Raw genomic sequence first — 15,015 nt, 5'->3', positions numbered from 1 at the left:
CAGGGACTATTTTCATTTTGTTCCTTGTAACCCCGGAGTCTAACACATAGGAGGTGTATAATAAATGCTTGCCGATTAATTGGTTGATTCGTGATTGATCATAATTACTGAATAAATTCAAAGTATATACCTTTCCTGAGGGTAATTCTTTAGCATCTTCTTTGCACACTTAGGATATTTGACATTGTTAGAGCATAATTACTTAGGTAGCAGTATAGCAGACAGAGAGCCAGCCCAGCCTCGGAGCTGGTGGTTGGGGAGAGCAGCTAGGTGGCACAGTGGAAGAGTGCTGGGCTTGGAGTCAGGAAGATTTGAGTTCAAATCTGGCTTCAGACCGTGGGCAAATCACTAAATCCACTTTCCCTCAGTTTCCTTGTCTCAAAAATGAGCTGGAGAAGGAACTGGCAAACCATTCCAGCATCTTTGCCAAGAAAACCCCAAATAACATCACAAAGAGTCAGACATCACTAAACTACAACAGAGTCAAAAGGACTTCCTTTGATATATACTGGTTGTGTGATTCTGAGCAATTTTCTTAACCTAAGTGCCCTAAGTAATTTTATAAGACTATAGAGTCAGAGGAGGTGCCAACCCATATTGATAGAGGAAGTTTCTCTCTGATAGCTCCCTACCCTGTTGAAATCACAGACCTAAGAGGGATGGAGGGGAAGATAGATACAGAAGATAGATATAGATACAGCTAGATCTATCTAGATAGATAGATATCCATATGCACAGACACAGATACACACATATATATGTATGTATGTGTGTGTATATGTGAAATTTGCTATTGAGTTGTTCCGTCATTTCTGACTCTTTGTGACCCCATTGAGGGTTTTCTTGGCAAAGATACTAGGTTCTTAATAAATCTTTGTTGACTAACTGAATGATTGATTGGGACTAGGTTAGAAGCAGCACAAGTATGTGTGTGTGTGTGTGTGTGTGTGTGTGTGTGTATAAAATATAAATATCTTTAAATATATTATATATTTCATGTTATATATAATCATTTGCTTCAGGACTTTAAGGTAAATCTGTTATTTCACTGATGTGAGCACTCTTTCCATTGATTTAGATCCCAACTTCTCCACACTTTACTATATGGATCTTGATTAATTTTAGTGGCTGAAAAAATTCGTCATCCTGTGGCCTGATCATGATCCTTTCCAAACTTAACTAAGCTGTCACAGGGCAACAACCATATATTATTATTGCCATCCTGCTGCGGTCACAAACACTGTTTTGTTCCAGAAGGGTTAAGAGGCTGGGAGGAGGGATAATTACCTGTTCCAAAGTTGGGACTTTGAGTTTAAAAAAAAAAAGATGATATATGAGGGGTTGGGATGGGGGATAAGCAAAGTGGCAATGTCCTTGAAACCTTTAAGCATGCAGAGTGTCTTGTAAATTTTATTACAATCATATGACTCTCGCCCGAGACCCTGGAGTGGTTAGAATACTTGGAGAGTTATCAGCAAATCCCCTTGGTCCATTTCAATGTCTTATCCCTTTCGATTCTGTAGTCCTTTATTTACGTTGTTTATCCCCACTCTTCTCAGTCATCCCTGAGGTAATGGCAGAGGTATCAGGGGCTGTCCAAGCACTAGCCCCTATCCTTGTTCCCTTCAGTTGCCCACATGTAACTCAGCTCTAGTCATAGGATTCTTACAGAGGTGAGAGTCATAACTTTCTTCTTAAGTTACTTGCCCCAGGAGTCCCCGAGGTAAACATGATTTCCTGATGATAGTTCAGAATTTGAGACAGGTTGTCTTGGATCAACCAGTGAGCCAGGAAAATCATATAGATGCCTGGATATCTTTTATAGGTTTCTCTTCACTTTCTTGAAGTAGCCTTGATATGTATTCTCCTGAGCCTAAGATAAGATCATTTGATATTATGGTTGCTGGGTCACCAGGCCCAACTCTGTGGCTCCCACTAGAGAAGCATAATTTCAAGTGCATTTTGTTCAATGTTACAGTTTCTTTTATGTAGCTGTCAGGTGATGTGACAGTCATGCTTTAGATTTTTATATGTAGCTTTCTAAATATTTCTTAAAATTTTCTAAATAAAAGTAATTCTGATACTTTATAGCTAAGAGGTCTGATGCCTCAACATCCTTATCTACACTGGCTCTGTTTCCTGCTACACTGTAAAATAAACCACAGCTCTTGCAAAGCACTCATTGAAAGGAGAGTTGCGTGTGTAAAACAAATGTGTGTGTAAAACAAATTATTTTCTAATGTATGGTGTCACTAAAAAGTTCTGAAAGTGTTATTAAAATATACAAAGTCAATATTGTTACTTGTGGAAAAGTTACACATGCCACATTTCTTTAATATTTCAGACACAGATTTCAAAAACTGTATGTTTGTTAAAAAAAAAAAAAAACTAGCAATTACGTATTACAGGATCAGACTTAAACCAGCAGGGATATCACTTAATTTCAGAATCTATAACTTTACAAGTAAGAGTGGTTTGGCAAATCTATTCTTGGCTCCTGTGGGATACGTATGTGTGTGTGTGTGTGTGTGTGTGTGTGTGTGTGTGTATTGGAGGCTTTCAGGGTGACAATACAACCAGTTATGTTCTTTAATAAAAACATAGTATCCCCAAGGCAATATGGTACATGGAAAGTGTGTGGGATCTGGAGTCAAAGGGCAGGGTTTGAATCCAAATGCTATCATCATGTGTAAACTCTGTCACACTCTGTGCAAGTCTTTGAACCTCTCCAGGCCTCAGTTACCTCATATGCGAAATGAAAGCAATAGACTAGATGACTTCTGTGCAATAGACTAGATGACTTCTGTGTACTATTTCAGCTCTAAATCTGCTTATCAAAGTTAAATTGAAGTTTCAGATTGTCACAATTCTTTCACTTTTTGATAATCTTTTTTTCAGAGACTTACATGTGGGAATATGATTTACTCACATACTTGTGCTGAAGTAATCATCCACATAGAGAAAAAACAACACATAAATTTCCCTTCATCTAAAAAATATGTTCTAGATGACTGGTCCTTTAAGTGATTTTCTGATAAAATAAGGGTGAAAAAAAAACACAAGCACAAATATAAATATACCCATTCTCATAATTTGGAAAATTTGAACCTGCCCAGGAATGTTTTTTTTTTCCTTTTCTTTCTTTCTTTCTTTCTTTCTGCAATAAATACAGTGTTAGGCTACTCCCTTACTAGCAGTTTTCTATACTTTTCTATGCTTTCCAATGCCCTCTCTTACACCCTTTCCCACCAGAAAATCTTCCTAGGCAATATACAAACAGATAATTCTTTAACTTGGAAACTGAGAACACTTTTTTGTAATTTGTAATTTTCTTTCTTTTGAAATAGTATATGAGCCTGACGCTTATTTTCTCTTTTGTTCAGTTGTTTTTATCTTGTTTGGTTGCTGTCCTTGTTCTTTAAAATAGTTCATTATGCTTTCCTGGTATTCTTTCTTCATTTTACTTTTGCCCTTCAGTCCACATCTCTGAGACACTTTATACGTAACTACTCCATGATGTGAACCTTTCACTCCTACTACCTGTTCTCTTCCTTCCGAAAAAAAAAATAAATAAAATACAGCTTTGAGTTTAACTGTAAGAGGAATTAAGATATCTTTTTCATAGATTCACATTGCTAGATTGCGAAATATGCAGACTAGGAGTGCTGATTTCAGTGGAGACTAGTCGTAAGAGGCAGTTAATAACCATATCCTTGGCCTTCATGGCCTCCAAGTTTTTCTCCCGAGATATCTGTAGGCTGATTTGATCCACACTTGTCATGATGAGCTCTGAGCCCAGAATCTGTATAGGAGAACTGTCATGAAATACAGTGTCCATGAAATACTGTTTATACAACTCCATTACCTTCTGCTCCAAATATTCATTCAGCATGGCATTGGAAAGAGGCTTCTGAAGTGGCATAATACTTTTGTCCTTGATGCTGGTTATTCTCCAGTAAGATGAGTGTCTTTGAAGGGGTTTGCAAGGCAAATCACTCAATTGAGTTGAAATAGATTCCTCCATAGGCAAAGGAATTTCTGAAGATTTCAATAGTGGGCCAAATTCAAAGCTGCTCTCCAAGGTAGAATCTGTTGCAGCTAAGTTGATGGCCATGACTTGGCCTCCAGCAATGTGTAAATCATTGTAATTCTTGCAAATACTTTTACAGGAAGGAGGAACCAAATAGGTTTCTCTGCTCATATCGGAGTCTCCACAGTCTTCAGCCCCAGCAGAAGTTTGACATTCAAATTGAGGATTGTGACTTGATTCCAGCACTGTCACTTTTTGTCTCCTGCTCTGTTGACTTTCTCTTGAATGGACTGAAGAAATAAAATTTCCAGGAGACTTGCATCTCCAGTGAAGACTTTTGCTTTGTGCTTCATCTGCAGATGAACAGGGGAAACTACTGGTAGAGTTCATCTCCATTGCCTTCTCCTCAGCAACCTGTTTATCACTAGGAGTAGAAGTGAGGTGGTTGTCAGACCAGTAGGCAATTCCAAAGAGGTAAGCTTCTGAAAGCATTCCTAGAAAGAGCTGCTAAAAAAAATAAAAATAAAAAATTGGTAGGCATAAAAATTCTACAGGTGGAATATCAGAAAAGCAACAATAATAAAAAAGAAACTGTTTTTTTAATATATTTAAATTGTTGTAGCTAAATGGATAGAGAGCTAACCTCAGAAAAAGGACTACCTAGGTTCAAATCCTGCCTCTGATACATACTTGCTGTGTTTTCCTGGGCAAAACATCTCAGTGCTTTGGGTAACAATTCTCTGAGGCTGTAAATTGTAAAGAATGTGCCATCTCAAATGGGAGAGGAAATTCTTTACTAGGCACTCCCTATATCAATGAAATCACAGGTCCAGTCCCTATCCTAAGTTATGATGTATTTGTTTGAACTTATCAAAACATTCTCAAAAGTAGATTTTTGTCTACAATACCCGACTTAAGAAAATGCCAGTGTAAAATTATTTTTTTTCCTAGTAGAATAGAAGCTTTTGTGGGCAGTTTTGTCATTTTTGTCACTTTACTCTGTAGTATTTAGCACAATGCCTTGCACATAATAGATTTAACTAATGTTTGTTGAATTGAATTGAATTTCCATGACTGAAAAAAACATTGATTGATTTGTTTCTGATTTTTTGGTTAATCCTTTTTTTTTTTTAATACAGTTAAGAAGAAAACATTAACAAAGATTCCAATGTTAGATAATGTTCAGAGATGCGTTTAGAGGGCAGGGAGTAGGCAAATTTGGCTGGAGTAATTTCCCATAAAAAAATGGTGGGAGATAAGGCTAGAAAGCCAGGCTGGAGTCAAATTGCAGGAGAATCTGAAGACAATGCTAAGGAATTTGGGCTTTATTAATATTTTAGAACATAAGCATATTTTCTTCTCAATGAATGGAGGAGGGGCAGGAGGGAGGCAAATATTTGGAACTCAAAATTTTTAAAAATGAATGTTAAAAATTTTACATATAATTGGGAAATATTTAATGAAATAAATAAAATTATAATTTTTTTTAAAAAACATAGGTATGAGGAAAGGAATCTAAGTTATTTATAACCATCTGAAAAAATGCTGCAAATCACTAATATTTTTAAAAAATGAAAATTAAAGCAATTCTAATATTCCACCTCCCAGCCATCAGATTGGAAAGGCTGACAACAAAGGAAAATGTTGGAGAGCAGAAAAACAGGCACGTTGCCATGAATTGGTCCAGTCATTTGAGAACATTTTAGAATTATGCTCAAAAGCTACTAAAAAGCATATACCCTTTGACCCATCTATAATACTCTTAGTCTGTTACTCCAAAGAGATCAAGGAAAGAGAAAAATATTTTATATATACGAAAGTATTTATACCAGTTCTTTTTGTAACAGCAAAGAACTGGAAACTAAGGGAGTGCCCAACAAATGGGGTTTGGTTGAACAAATTATTGCATATGAATATGATGTAATATTATTGTAATGTAAAAAAAAATGAAGAAAAGACAGGATTTTTTTTGCTTGCTTTTTTTTGTTTGTTTATTTTTTTGGTGAGGCAATTGGGGTTAAGTGACTTGACCAGGATCATACAGCTAATAAGTGTCAAGTGTCTGAGGAAAAAGATAGTTTTAAAGAGACCTAGGAAGACCTTCATGAGATGATGCAGAGTGAAATGAGCTGAACTAGAAGAATGTTTTATACTATAATAACCCCATTGTAAAAACGAACAATTTGGAAGATTTAAGAACTCTAATTAGCACAATGATCAAACATAATTTTATAGGACTGATGGTGAAGACTTGACAAAAAGGTAATGGATTAATATGCAGAATGAGTCATACATTTTGGACATAACCAGTGTGGAAATTTGTCTTACTTGACTATGCTTATTTGTTAGAAGTGTTGTTGTTTTTTTATTTGTTTGTTTGTTTGTTTCAGTGGGTGGATGGAAGGTGAGACAGGGAGAAAAAAATAAATATTTGAAAAAAATTTTAAATGAATTTTAAATTTTTTAAAATTAGTATTAGTTAAAAATTAAATTAAAAAATTAAATTAAAATGAAATACATACATGACATTATGGAACCACCTAACAGTAATGAGTATACATTATCTTATGCATGAGTCTAGGCATGAGGTAATTTAGGACCATTTTGGCAGTAGCAGTAGAAATTAAAAGGCAGCCACTACTAAGGAAAAAATCTACAGGACTTTTGAGCGTACTCACTCTTTTCTCTTAAAATTAACATTTATACACTTATATTTTTATATCCTTCTAATAGATTGCAAGCTCATTGAGGGTAAGATGGTTTTCATCTTTGTCTTTGTATCCCCAGAACTTAGCACTTGCTGGCCGTACAATAAGAACTTTGAAAATGTTCATTGGAATGAAATGGGTTAGACAGGGTGAGCGACAGAAAAGAGTCAAATATGATGCATTTTCGGAAAGGCAACTGTGTGTGTAATGAAAAGCACAACAAATTTTGGGTCTAAAGGACCCACATTTTAAACATTGCTCTGCTATTTACTATGCATGTGACAGTATGATAATAACTCACATTTACCCACTGTTTTAATTTATAAAACATTTTTCCAACAACAATTCAACAATAGGTAATACAAGTATTATTAATTCCAGTATTATAGATGTGTCAACTGAGGTTCAACGAGACTAGCCTAGAGTCATACATGGATAGAGGGTATCAAAGCCCATATTCAAATCCAGGTCTCCTAACTGATAGCACAGTCTTGCCAAGTCATTTAATCTCTCAGGACCTCAGTACACACTTCTGTAGGATGAAATAATTAGGCCAGATAGCCTTTATGGCATCCCTTCTATCTCTGAATTAGGGATTCTTACCCTAGGGTCCATGAACTTAATTTAAAAATATTTTAATAACCATATTTCAATATAAATGGTTTCCTTTGTAATCCTATGTATTTTTTATTTTAATTAATTAATTTATTTTTAGTTTTCAACATTCACTTCCATAAGCTTTTGAGTTTTAAATTTTCTTCCCCTCCCTCTTCTCCTTTCTCCCCAAGAGAGTATGCAAGTTGATACAGGCTCTACATATACATTCCTATTAAACATATTTTCACATTAGTCATGTTGTAAACAAGAATTAGAAACAATAGGAAGAACCATGAGAAAGAAGAAACAAAACAGAAAAAAAAAGAGTAAATAGTATGCTTTGATCTGCATTCAGTCTCTATAGTTCTTCCTTTGGATGTGGGTAGCTTTTTCCATCATGAGTCTTTTGGAGTTGTCTTAGATCCTTGCATTGCTGAGAAGAGCTCAGCCTATCAAAGTCAGTCATCAACGGTGTGGCTGATATTATGTACAATGTTCTCCTGGTTCTGCTCACTTCATTCAGCATCAGTCCATACAAGTATTTCCAGGTTTTTCTAAAGTCTGCTTGCTCATCATTTATTACTGCACAATAGCATTCCATCACATTGATATACCACAACTTGTTCAGGCATTCCCCAATTGATGGGCATTCATTCCTTCAACTTCCAAATCTTTGCCATCACAGAAAGAGCTGTTATAAATAATTTTGTACATATGGGTCCTTTTCCCATTTTTATGATCTCTTTGGGATACAGCCCTAGGAGTGGTATTGCTGGGTCAAAGGGTATGCACATTTTTATAACCCTTTGGGAATATTTCCAAATTGCTCTCCAAAATGGTTGGATCATTTCACAACTCTACCAACAATACATTAGTGTTTCAATTTTCCCGCATCTTCTCCAGCATTTATAATTTTCCTTTTATGTCATGTTAACCAATCTGATAGGTGTGATGTGATACCTCAAAGTTGTTTTCATTTGCATTTCTCTAATCAATAGTGATTTGGAGCATTTTTTCATATGACCATAGATAGCTTTAATTTCTTCATCTGAAAACTGTCTATTCATATCCTTTGACCATTTATCAATTGGGGGAATGGTTTGGATTCTTATAAATTTGACTCAGTTCTCTATATATTTTAGAAATGAGGCCTTTATCAGAGACACTAATTGTAAAAATTCTTTCCTAGTTTTCTGCTTCCCTCCTAATCTTGGTTGCATTAGCTTTGTGCAAAAATTTTTCAATTTAATGTAATCAAAATTATCCATTTTGCATTTTATAATGTTCTCCATCTCTTGTTTGGTCATAAATTCTTCAGTTCTCCATAAATCTGACGGGTAAACTATTCCTTGCTCTCCCAGTTTGCTTATAGTATTAGCCTTATATCTAAATCATATATCCATTTTGACTTTATTTTGGTATATGGTATAAGATGTTGGTCTATGCCCAGTTTCAATCATATATATTTTTTATGCATTTAAATACATTCTGAGAAGTCCATAAGCTTTACCATATTGCACACACAAAAAAGATTAAGAACCCCTGCTCTAAATTTTTTGAAGTTATTCATTTTTAGTAAAAGGATGATGCTACCAGTAAAAGAAAAAGCAAAGTTAGACTGGGCAGCTGAGTTAGTGGAAAAGATGGTATTAGGTGCTTCAGGAGATGACCAACATCCAAATACAAATGTACAATGTCCAACAAGCAGTTAAGAAAGAATTCAGATCTAGTTCAAGATCGATTAAGACTTGGAGATCTGAATTTTGAAAATTTGAAAATCATCTGCAACAAAGGGATTATTAAGTAAGCAAGATGGGGGAGGAGGGAACAGGACAGAGAGAGAACAGAGAAGGAGAAGAGATGAGAAGAGAGAGAGAGAAAGAGAGAGAGAGAGAGAGAGGAGACAGAGACAGAGGGAGACAGAGGGAGACAGATAGAGACAGAGAATTTAAAAGAGAGGCATAAAGGGCTGAGAACACATTTTTAAGAAATGACCACATTTTGTATGTGGAAGGACAAAGGATGCAGAAAAGAAGAAAAAGAAGGAACACTGTGAGAATTTAGTAAATATGGATTCTGAGGAATCAAAGGAGGAAAAAATTTTAAGGAAGGAGTGGTCAACAATATTAAACATTGTACAGAAATCAAAATGATTGAATGGGAAAAAATACTTGCGATATTTTATTTCATGGAGCAGGACAGAGTGGGGCAAAAGCAAATTGCTGGGGGTTAAGAAGCAAACAAGAAAATGGAAACAAGTGTAAATTACATATTTGTCAACTGTGGCAATGAAAAGCAGAGAGGGTAATTGCTAAAGGGAAAATCTGGGTCAAGATAAAGGTTTCATTTTGTTTTGTTTGTTAAAGGATGTATCTGTTTATATTCAAAGGCCAAGAAGGTGGAACTAATAAAGGTAGAGAAACTGAAAATGGAAACGAAAGGGATTAAGTAAAGTTGACAAGCAGGATGGTGTAGTAGATGGAGAGCCAGTATCAGCTTCCAGAAGACCTGTATTCAGCCTTAGATACATCCTGGTTGTGTGACCTTGGACAACTTCTTTAAATTTTTAGTGCTACTGAATTCATTAGTCTAGTATGTACTCTAATATCTAATGTTGTTGACATAACAATTATAATTATATTCTATTATAATTTCCTCTACCTGCAACATTCAAAGTGTAAGTTCTCATTGCCCCAGGGAACTCTCTAAATATCTAAATTGCAGAAGAGTTGTCTGTCTGTATTAGTGGAAGGAATTCTGTACACCAGTGAAATCTCCATATACTAATGAAATTGGTTCCTGACCAAAAGAAAACTGCGGCTGAAACTCACAGAAAAAATAGAGAAGTTAGCTTTGGATGTGCAATGTCTCTTCTTCTGGGCTAAGAAGGGAGAAATAAAGATAGCATTCCTGAGAGAGCAAGGGAAATCAATCTTGATCTTCTCAGTAAAACAGAAGATGAGGTAGTTGTCCTACAAGTCTAGGGAATAGTTGGGACATGTAAAGAACAGAGAAGATGTAGAATAACTGAATGTTCTTGTGAATGAAGACAAATAATTTCAAAAGCTTGTGATCTATGTAAGTCTGACCTCCAACTAAAATAGAGCAGTAGCATGGCCTAGTAAATAACAGGATGAACTTGGAGTGAGAAAGTCTTGAGTTTGAATTGTGCTTCATATACTCACTAGCTATATGACTCTAAGCAAGTGACTTATCTTCTCTGAGCCTCAGGTTCCAGAACTGCAAAAAAGAGATAACAAAAGCACAAAGTTGTTATGAAGATCAAATGAAAATGCCCACGTGACTTTCTTAACAAATGCTAAAGCATTATATCCATGACAACTATTATTATCACTTTCACAAAAACTATCTTAAGTAGGTGGCAATGTTTTCCAATTCTACTAAATAAATTGTTCTTTAAATAGAATAATCACTAAACTTTGAATGCTGCAGGTAGTGGAAAGTGCATTATAATGCAATAACAATTATCATAGCAAGGACATATTCTGTATTAGAGTGCATACTCAATGAATTCAGAAGCAGCTGGGTGGTGCAATACATAGTATGTGGGACCTGGAATCAGGAAGACCTGAGTTTAAATTCAGTCTCAGACATTTAATAGCTGTGTGACCCTGGAAGTCACTTAAATCCCTTTTTTGCCTCAGTTTCCCCATCTGTAAAATGGGGGTAATAACAGCACCTACCTTCAGGATTGTTGTGAGGATCAAAGGAGATAATATTCATAAAGCCTACAGTAAGTGCTATATAAATGACAGTTATTATTAAGAATATATAGCAGAGTACTTGCTTCAGCAGCACATATATATACTAAAATTGGAATGATACAGAGATTAGCATGGCCCCTGTGCAAGGATGACGCCAAATTTGTGAAGTGTTCCATATTTTGGGGAGAGAATTTGGAACTCAAAGTTTTAAAAACAAATGTTAAAAATTGCTTTTACATGCACCTGGGAAATAAGATATACAGACAATAGAGTATAGAAAATGGGGTACAGAAACACAGAAGGGGAAAGGAATAAGAGAAGGAGGGACAAGTGGTAGAAGGGAGGGCAGATTGGGGGAAGGGGTATGCAGAATTCACATCTTGGAGTAGGGGGAGGGGAGACATGGGGAGAAAAGCTGGAACTCAAAACCTTGTGGAAGTAAATGTTGAAAACTAAAAAATAACTAACTAATTAATTTAAAAAAAAAAAGAATATGTAGCAAAGAGACTGGGAGCCCGGGGATCTAGATTCTCTTTAGCATTTTTTCATAAGTTCATTTTGTGATCTTGAGCAAGTTATTAACCTCCCTGAGCTTCAAGTTTTCCACACCATAAAAATCAGTCTGTTATACTAGGTGATTCCCAAGATCTCTTCCAGCTTGAACATTCTTTCTCGAGAAAAGAAATACATTTGAGTTAAAAGAAACTGCTTAAAATAGAGATGAAATTTTCATGATAACCAGCAGATGGCAGCAATAAGCACAATTATGGTAGCCCATAAAGAAAGCACATACAATGAATCTGTTTTGAATAATGAATGCATTATTAAGGAGAAAATACTATGCTGTATAGTGTGTTATATTTTTTTAATTTAAAATATTTTAAAATGTATTACTTTATTTCATTCTTAGAGCTTTTTGATAGTTTTTTATATATTTTTACTTGTTTGAACACTCAAAAAACTTTTAAGAAGAAAAAATTCACATTTTTTATCATCATGCTACTCTATTCCTCTTCAATGGCATTTAAAAAATTTCAGAAAAATAATAGTTAATTAAATAAAATTCATCTGTAAAATCATAGGTTAACTCAATACAGTGTTTTATTTGAACTGAATTCTTATTACTTGATTTTTTTTAAAATTTTTAATCTTGAAGATAGTTCAGAAGTTCACTTGAGTTCAACTTGCAGATAAGGTGCTCTGGAATATTTACCCCATGAATTTGTATCAGATGAGAGAAAACCAAGATTGAATTGCAAATTCACAATTTAGAAAAAAAATTAAAGAATAGCACCTTTTTACATTAGTTGGGTACTTACTAAATTACATCAGTAAAATAAATAAAGACTTCCCTTCTGTGTGTTTTGTTTTTAGCAAGTTTCCCTCAGTTTTAACTTCCTTTCTTCCACAGTGGTATAGAAAGGGAATTTTTAGCAGGATATAGTCAAAATAACAAAAGTGGAAGAATCAATCAATAAACATTTATTAAGTTTTCACTTGCTATGTACTGGGGATACAAAAAAAAAGTCAACTAAATAAATAAGCTGAAAAATCTGAGGGCTGTTAATATATCACAGCTATGAAAACACATACTATCCCAAATATACAAATTTAAAGGAAATATAATACTGGGATGGATACTCTGCCTTCCTATTCTATTTGAAACTGCTTTTCATATCAGTCTGGAGTGATGATGCAGGAGGAATCAATATTTTTACTGAGAAAGTTTACAACTATGTTCATTTTTTTAAACTTTTAAATATTTTTCATTTATACCATTACAGTTATTGGCAGTGTGGAGGAACTCCCCTCACTGACTCTCTATTATAATGAAAAAAAAAAAAATTAAGCAAAAATACCTGATAGCAACCATATCTGACAACGTATGCAACTTTCTGACTCCGTAGTCCCCTGCCTCTCCATAAACTTAAAAGTTGTTTATCTATTTCCTCTCACTGAAGAGTTCAGCTTATTTTATTGATCTTTTCATTTGTTGTTATAGTTATTGTATATATTATTTTTGTTACCTCTTATTTCACTCTATATCAATTCATGCAAATCTTCCAGTATGTCTCCAAATGCTCAGGTAGCACTCCCCTCTGTGATCACTTTCCCCAAACCAGAAGTTTACTCTCCCATAAATACACACAGTGTTCATAGGGGAATAGGGGAAAGGAAGAGTGGGCACACATTTAAAGATAATGGGACTGAGGCATGTTTATAGGGAACACACATGGCCAAGGCAACTCATAACTCTAAAACTACAATCACTTTGCTTTCTTTTTTTTCTCTGAAAATTGTTCTAGATCTAGAAGCTCACTGTGGGTGTAGTTTTAATGATCTCTAACTAGATTACTCAGCCGGGATTGCTCAATGTAGAGCAAAGTGTTTCCTATAGAGAAGTCAATCCTCTACTTGCTGGATCAAGCAGGTAGCTCAGCTGTTCAGCTGCTTCTTCCCTGGCCTTGGCTGTTGCTGAGCTAGCCCAGGCAAGTCACTCAGCCTGAGCCAGGGAAGTCACTTGGCCAAGGCAGCTTAGATTGGCCTGGGCTAGGCAGTTTTCTTGGCCATTAAGCTCATCTCGGGGCATGGGTCTTTGCAGATGAATTGGTCCACTGGTTTCCTGGGCTTGATCTTCAAAGAGCATCTGTAATCTTTCACCACTTTCAGTCTCAAGTTTGGCTAAGTAGTATTGTGTTCTTGTCAGCTAGAGTATTATAGCGATCTTTTCAGCTAGAGCCCTACTCTGTCTTTTAGCTAGGGCAACAACCCTTATTTTAGGGTTAACAGAAGGATCTCTTTTTTGACTCGCTCAGAGTCTTGGTTCTGAAGTTTGTCACCTATAGACAGATCCCTTAGAGCTATCATCTCTGTGGATAATTCTTCTTGCTTCAAAGCCAGTTTCTTCTTTCGGTTCTTCTACCTTAGTTCTATGGTGATCAGTTCAAAGTGGAACAATGTTACAATCACCAAAATTCCTTTGGGGCCTTGGCCAGATGGTTGGCTAGGGACAAAGGTAGGAATGCAACTTATGAGCATTATCTTTGCTGGACTCTTCATATGTAATTGAGCTATTCCAGCAACAGACCCCTTCCAACAGGTGGACTATTCATTTTAGATCTGAAGACTTTTTCCTTTACCTTGCAATCTCTCTGTCTTTTTGTCTCTTAAAACCTCTAGCCTCTGTTGAAATCTCACCAGAACCTTTGTTTCTGATGTAGGGGTGTATTCTCAGTAGTGGGATCACTAGGTGAAATGTATAGACCATTTAATCAATTTTGTTGCTTAACTGAAAATTGATAATCAAAATGGTTATCATTTCACAGTTCCACCAATGGTATACACACACACACACACACACATATGTATGTATTTTTTGGCTAGGCAATGGGGTTAAGTGACTTGCCCAGGGTCACACAGATAAGTAAGTGTTATGTGTCTGAAGCCGGATTTGAACTTAGGTCCTCCTGAATCCAGGGCTGGTGCTCTATCCACTGCGCCATCTAGCTGCTCTTCACCAATGGTATTTTACTATACCTGTCTTCCTACAGCCTTTCCAATACCGATGGTTCCCACTTTTGGCATCTTTGCCAGTTTGCACAGTGTAAGTAAGGTGATATTGAGAGTTGTTTTAAATTGCCTTTCTCTTACTATAAGTGATTTAGAACCTGTTTTGCCAGTGGCCATTTGTGGTTCAAGCTTGTGAAAACTGTTCATATCCTTGAATTGAGGAATGACTTTGGTGTTAAATATTATCAATTCCCTACATATCTTGGATATCAGACTTTCATATAATATTAGATGAAAATATTTTCTTACTTTACAATTTTCTCCTTATTCTATCTTCACTGATTTTATTTATATAATATCTCTTTAATTTTATGTTGTCAAAATTGTTCATTTTGTCCTTTAGAATTTCCTGCATCATTTGTTTAGGTAAGAATTCTCTTCTCAT

The 15,015-nt window shown here is 35.5% G+C and overlaps 1 protein-coding gene and 1 non-coding gene across 4 annotated transcripts in view; one reads left to right on the top strand and one right to left on the bottom strand.

Annotated features, from left to right (window-relative positions):
- Positions 1 to 1,382: 1,382 nt before the first annotated feature.
- The window catches only part of CUNHXorf21 (chromosome unknown CXorf21 homolog), a 29,409-nt gene continuing 15,776 nt past the window's right edge, over positions 1,383 to 15,015 (bottom strand). Inside the window, exons 2-3 of one of the 3 annotated variants that reach the window (XM_027842306.1) lie at positions 10,521 to 10,575; positions 1,383 to 4,534 (exon numbers count right to left, since the gene is read on the bottom strand). In XM_027842306.1, the coding sequence (XP_027698107.1) occupies positions 3,620 to 4,522 (903 nt within the window). In that variant the 5' untranslated portion in view covers positions 4,523 to 4,534; positions 10,521 to 10,575 and the 3' untranslated portion in view covers positions 1,383 to 3,619. Of the gene's footprint in view, positions 4,538 to 10,520; positions 10,576 to 15,015 lie in introns of all 3 variants that reach the window. The other 2 variants (XM_027842299.1, XM_027842312.1) reach the window with 2 other exon arrangements.
- Positions 11,138 to 11,242, top strand: LOC114028242. The gene has a single exon (XR_003567339.1). It is a non-coding gene; the product is annotated as a U6 spliceosomal RNA (small nuclear RNA).

Source organism: Vombatus ursinus, unplaced genomic scaffold, assembly GCF_900497805.2.
Source record: "Vombatus ursinus unplaced genomic scaffold, bare-nosed wombat genome assembly UNPS02004868.1, whole genome shotgun sequence".
In the NCBI taxonomy this organism is placed as follows: domain Eukaryota; kingdom Metazoa; phylum Chordata; class Mammalia; order Diprotodontia; family Vombatidae; genus Vombatus; species Vombatus ursinus.
Note: the sequence above shows the minus strand (reverse complement) of the source record. Positions and strands in the feature narration are given on the sequence as shown.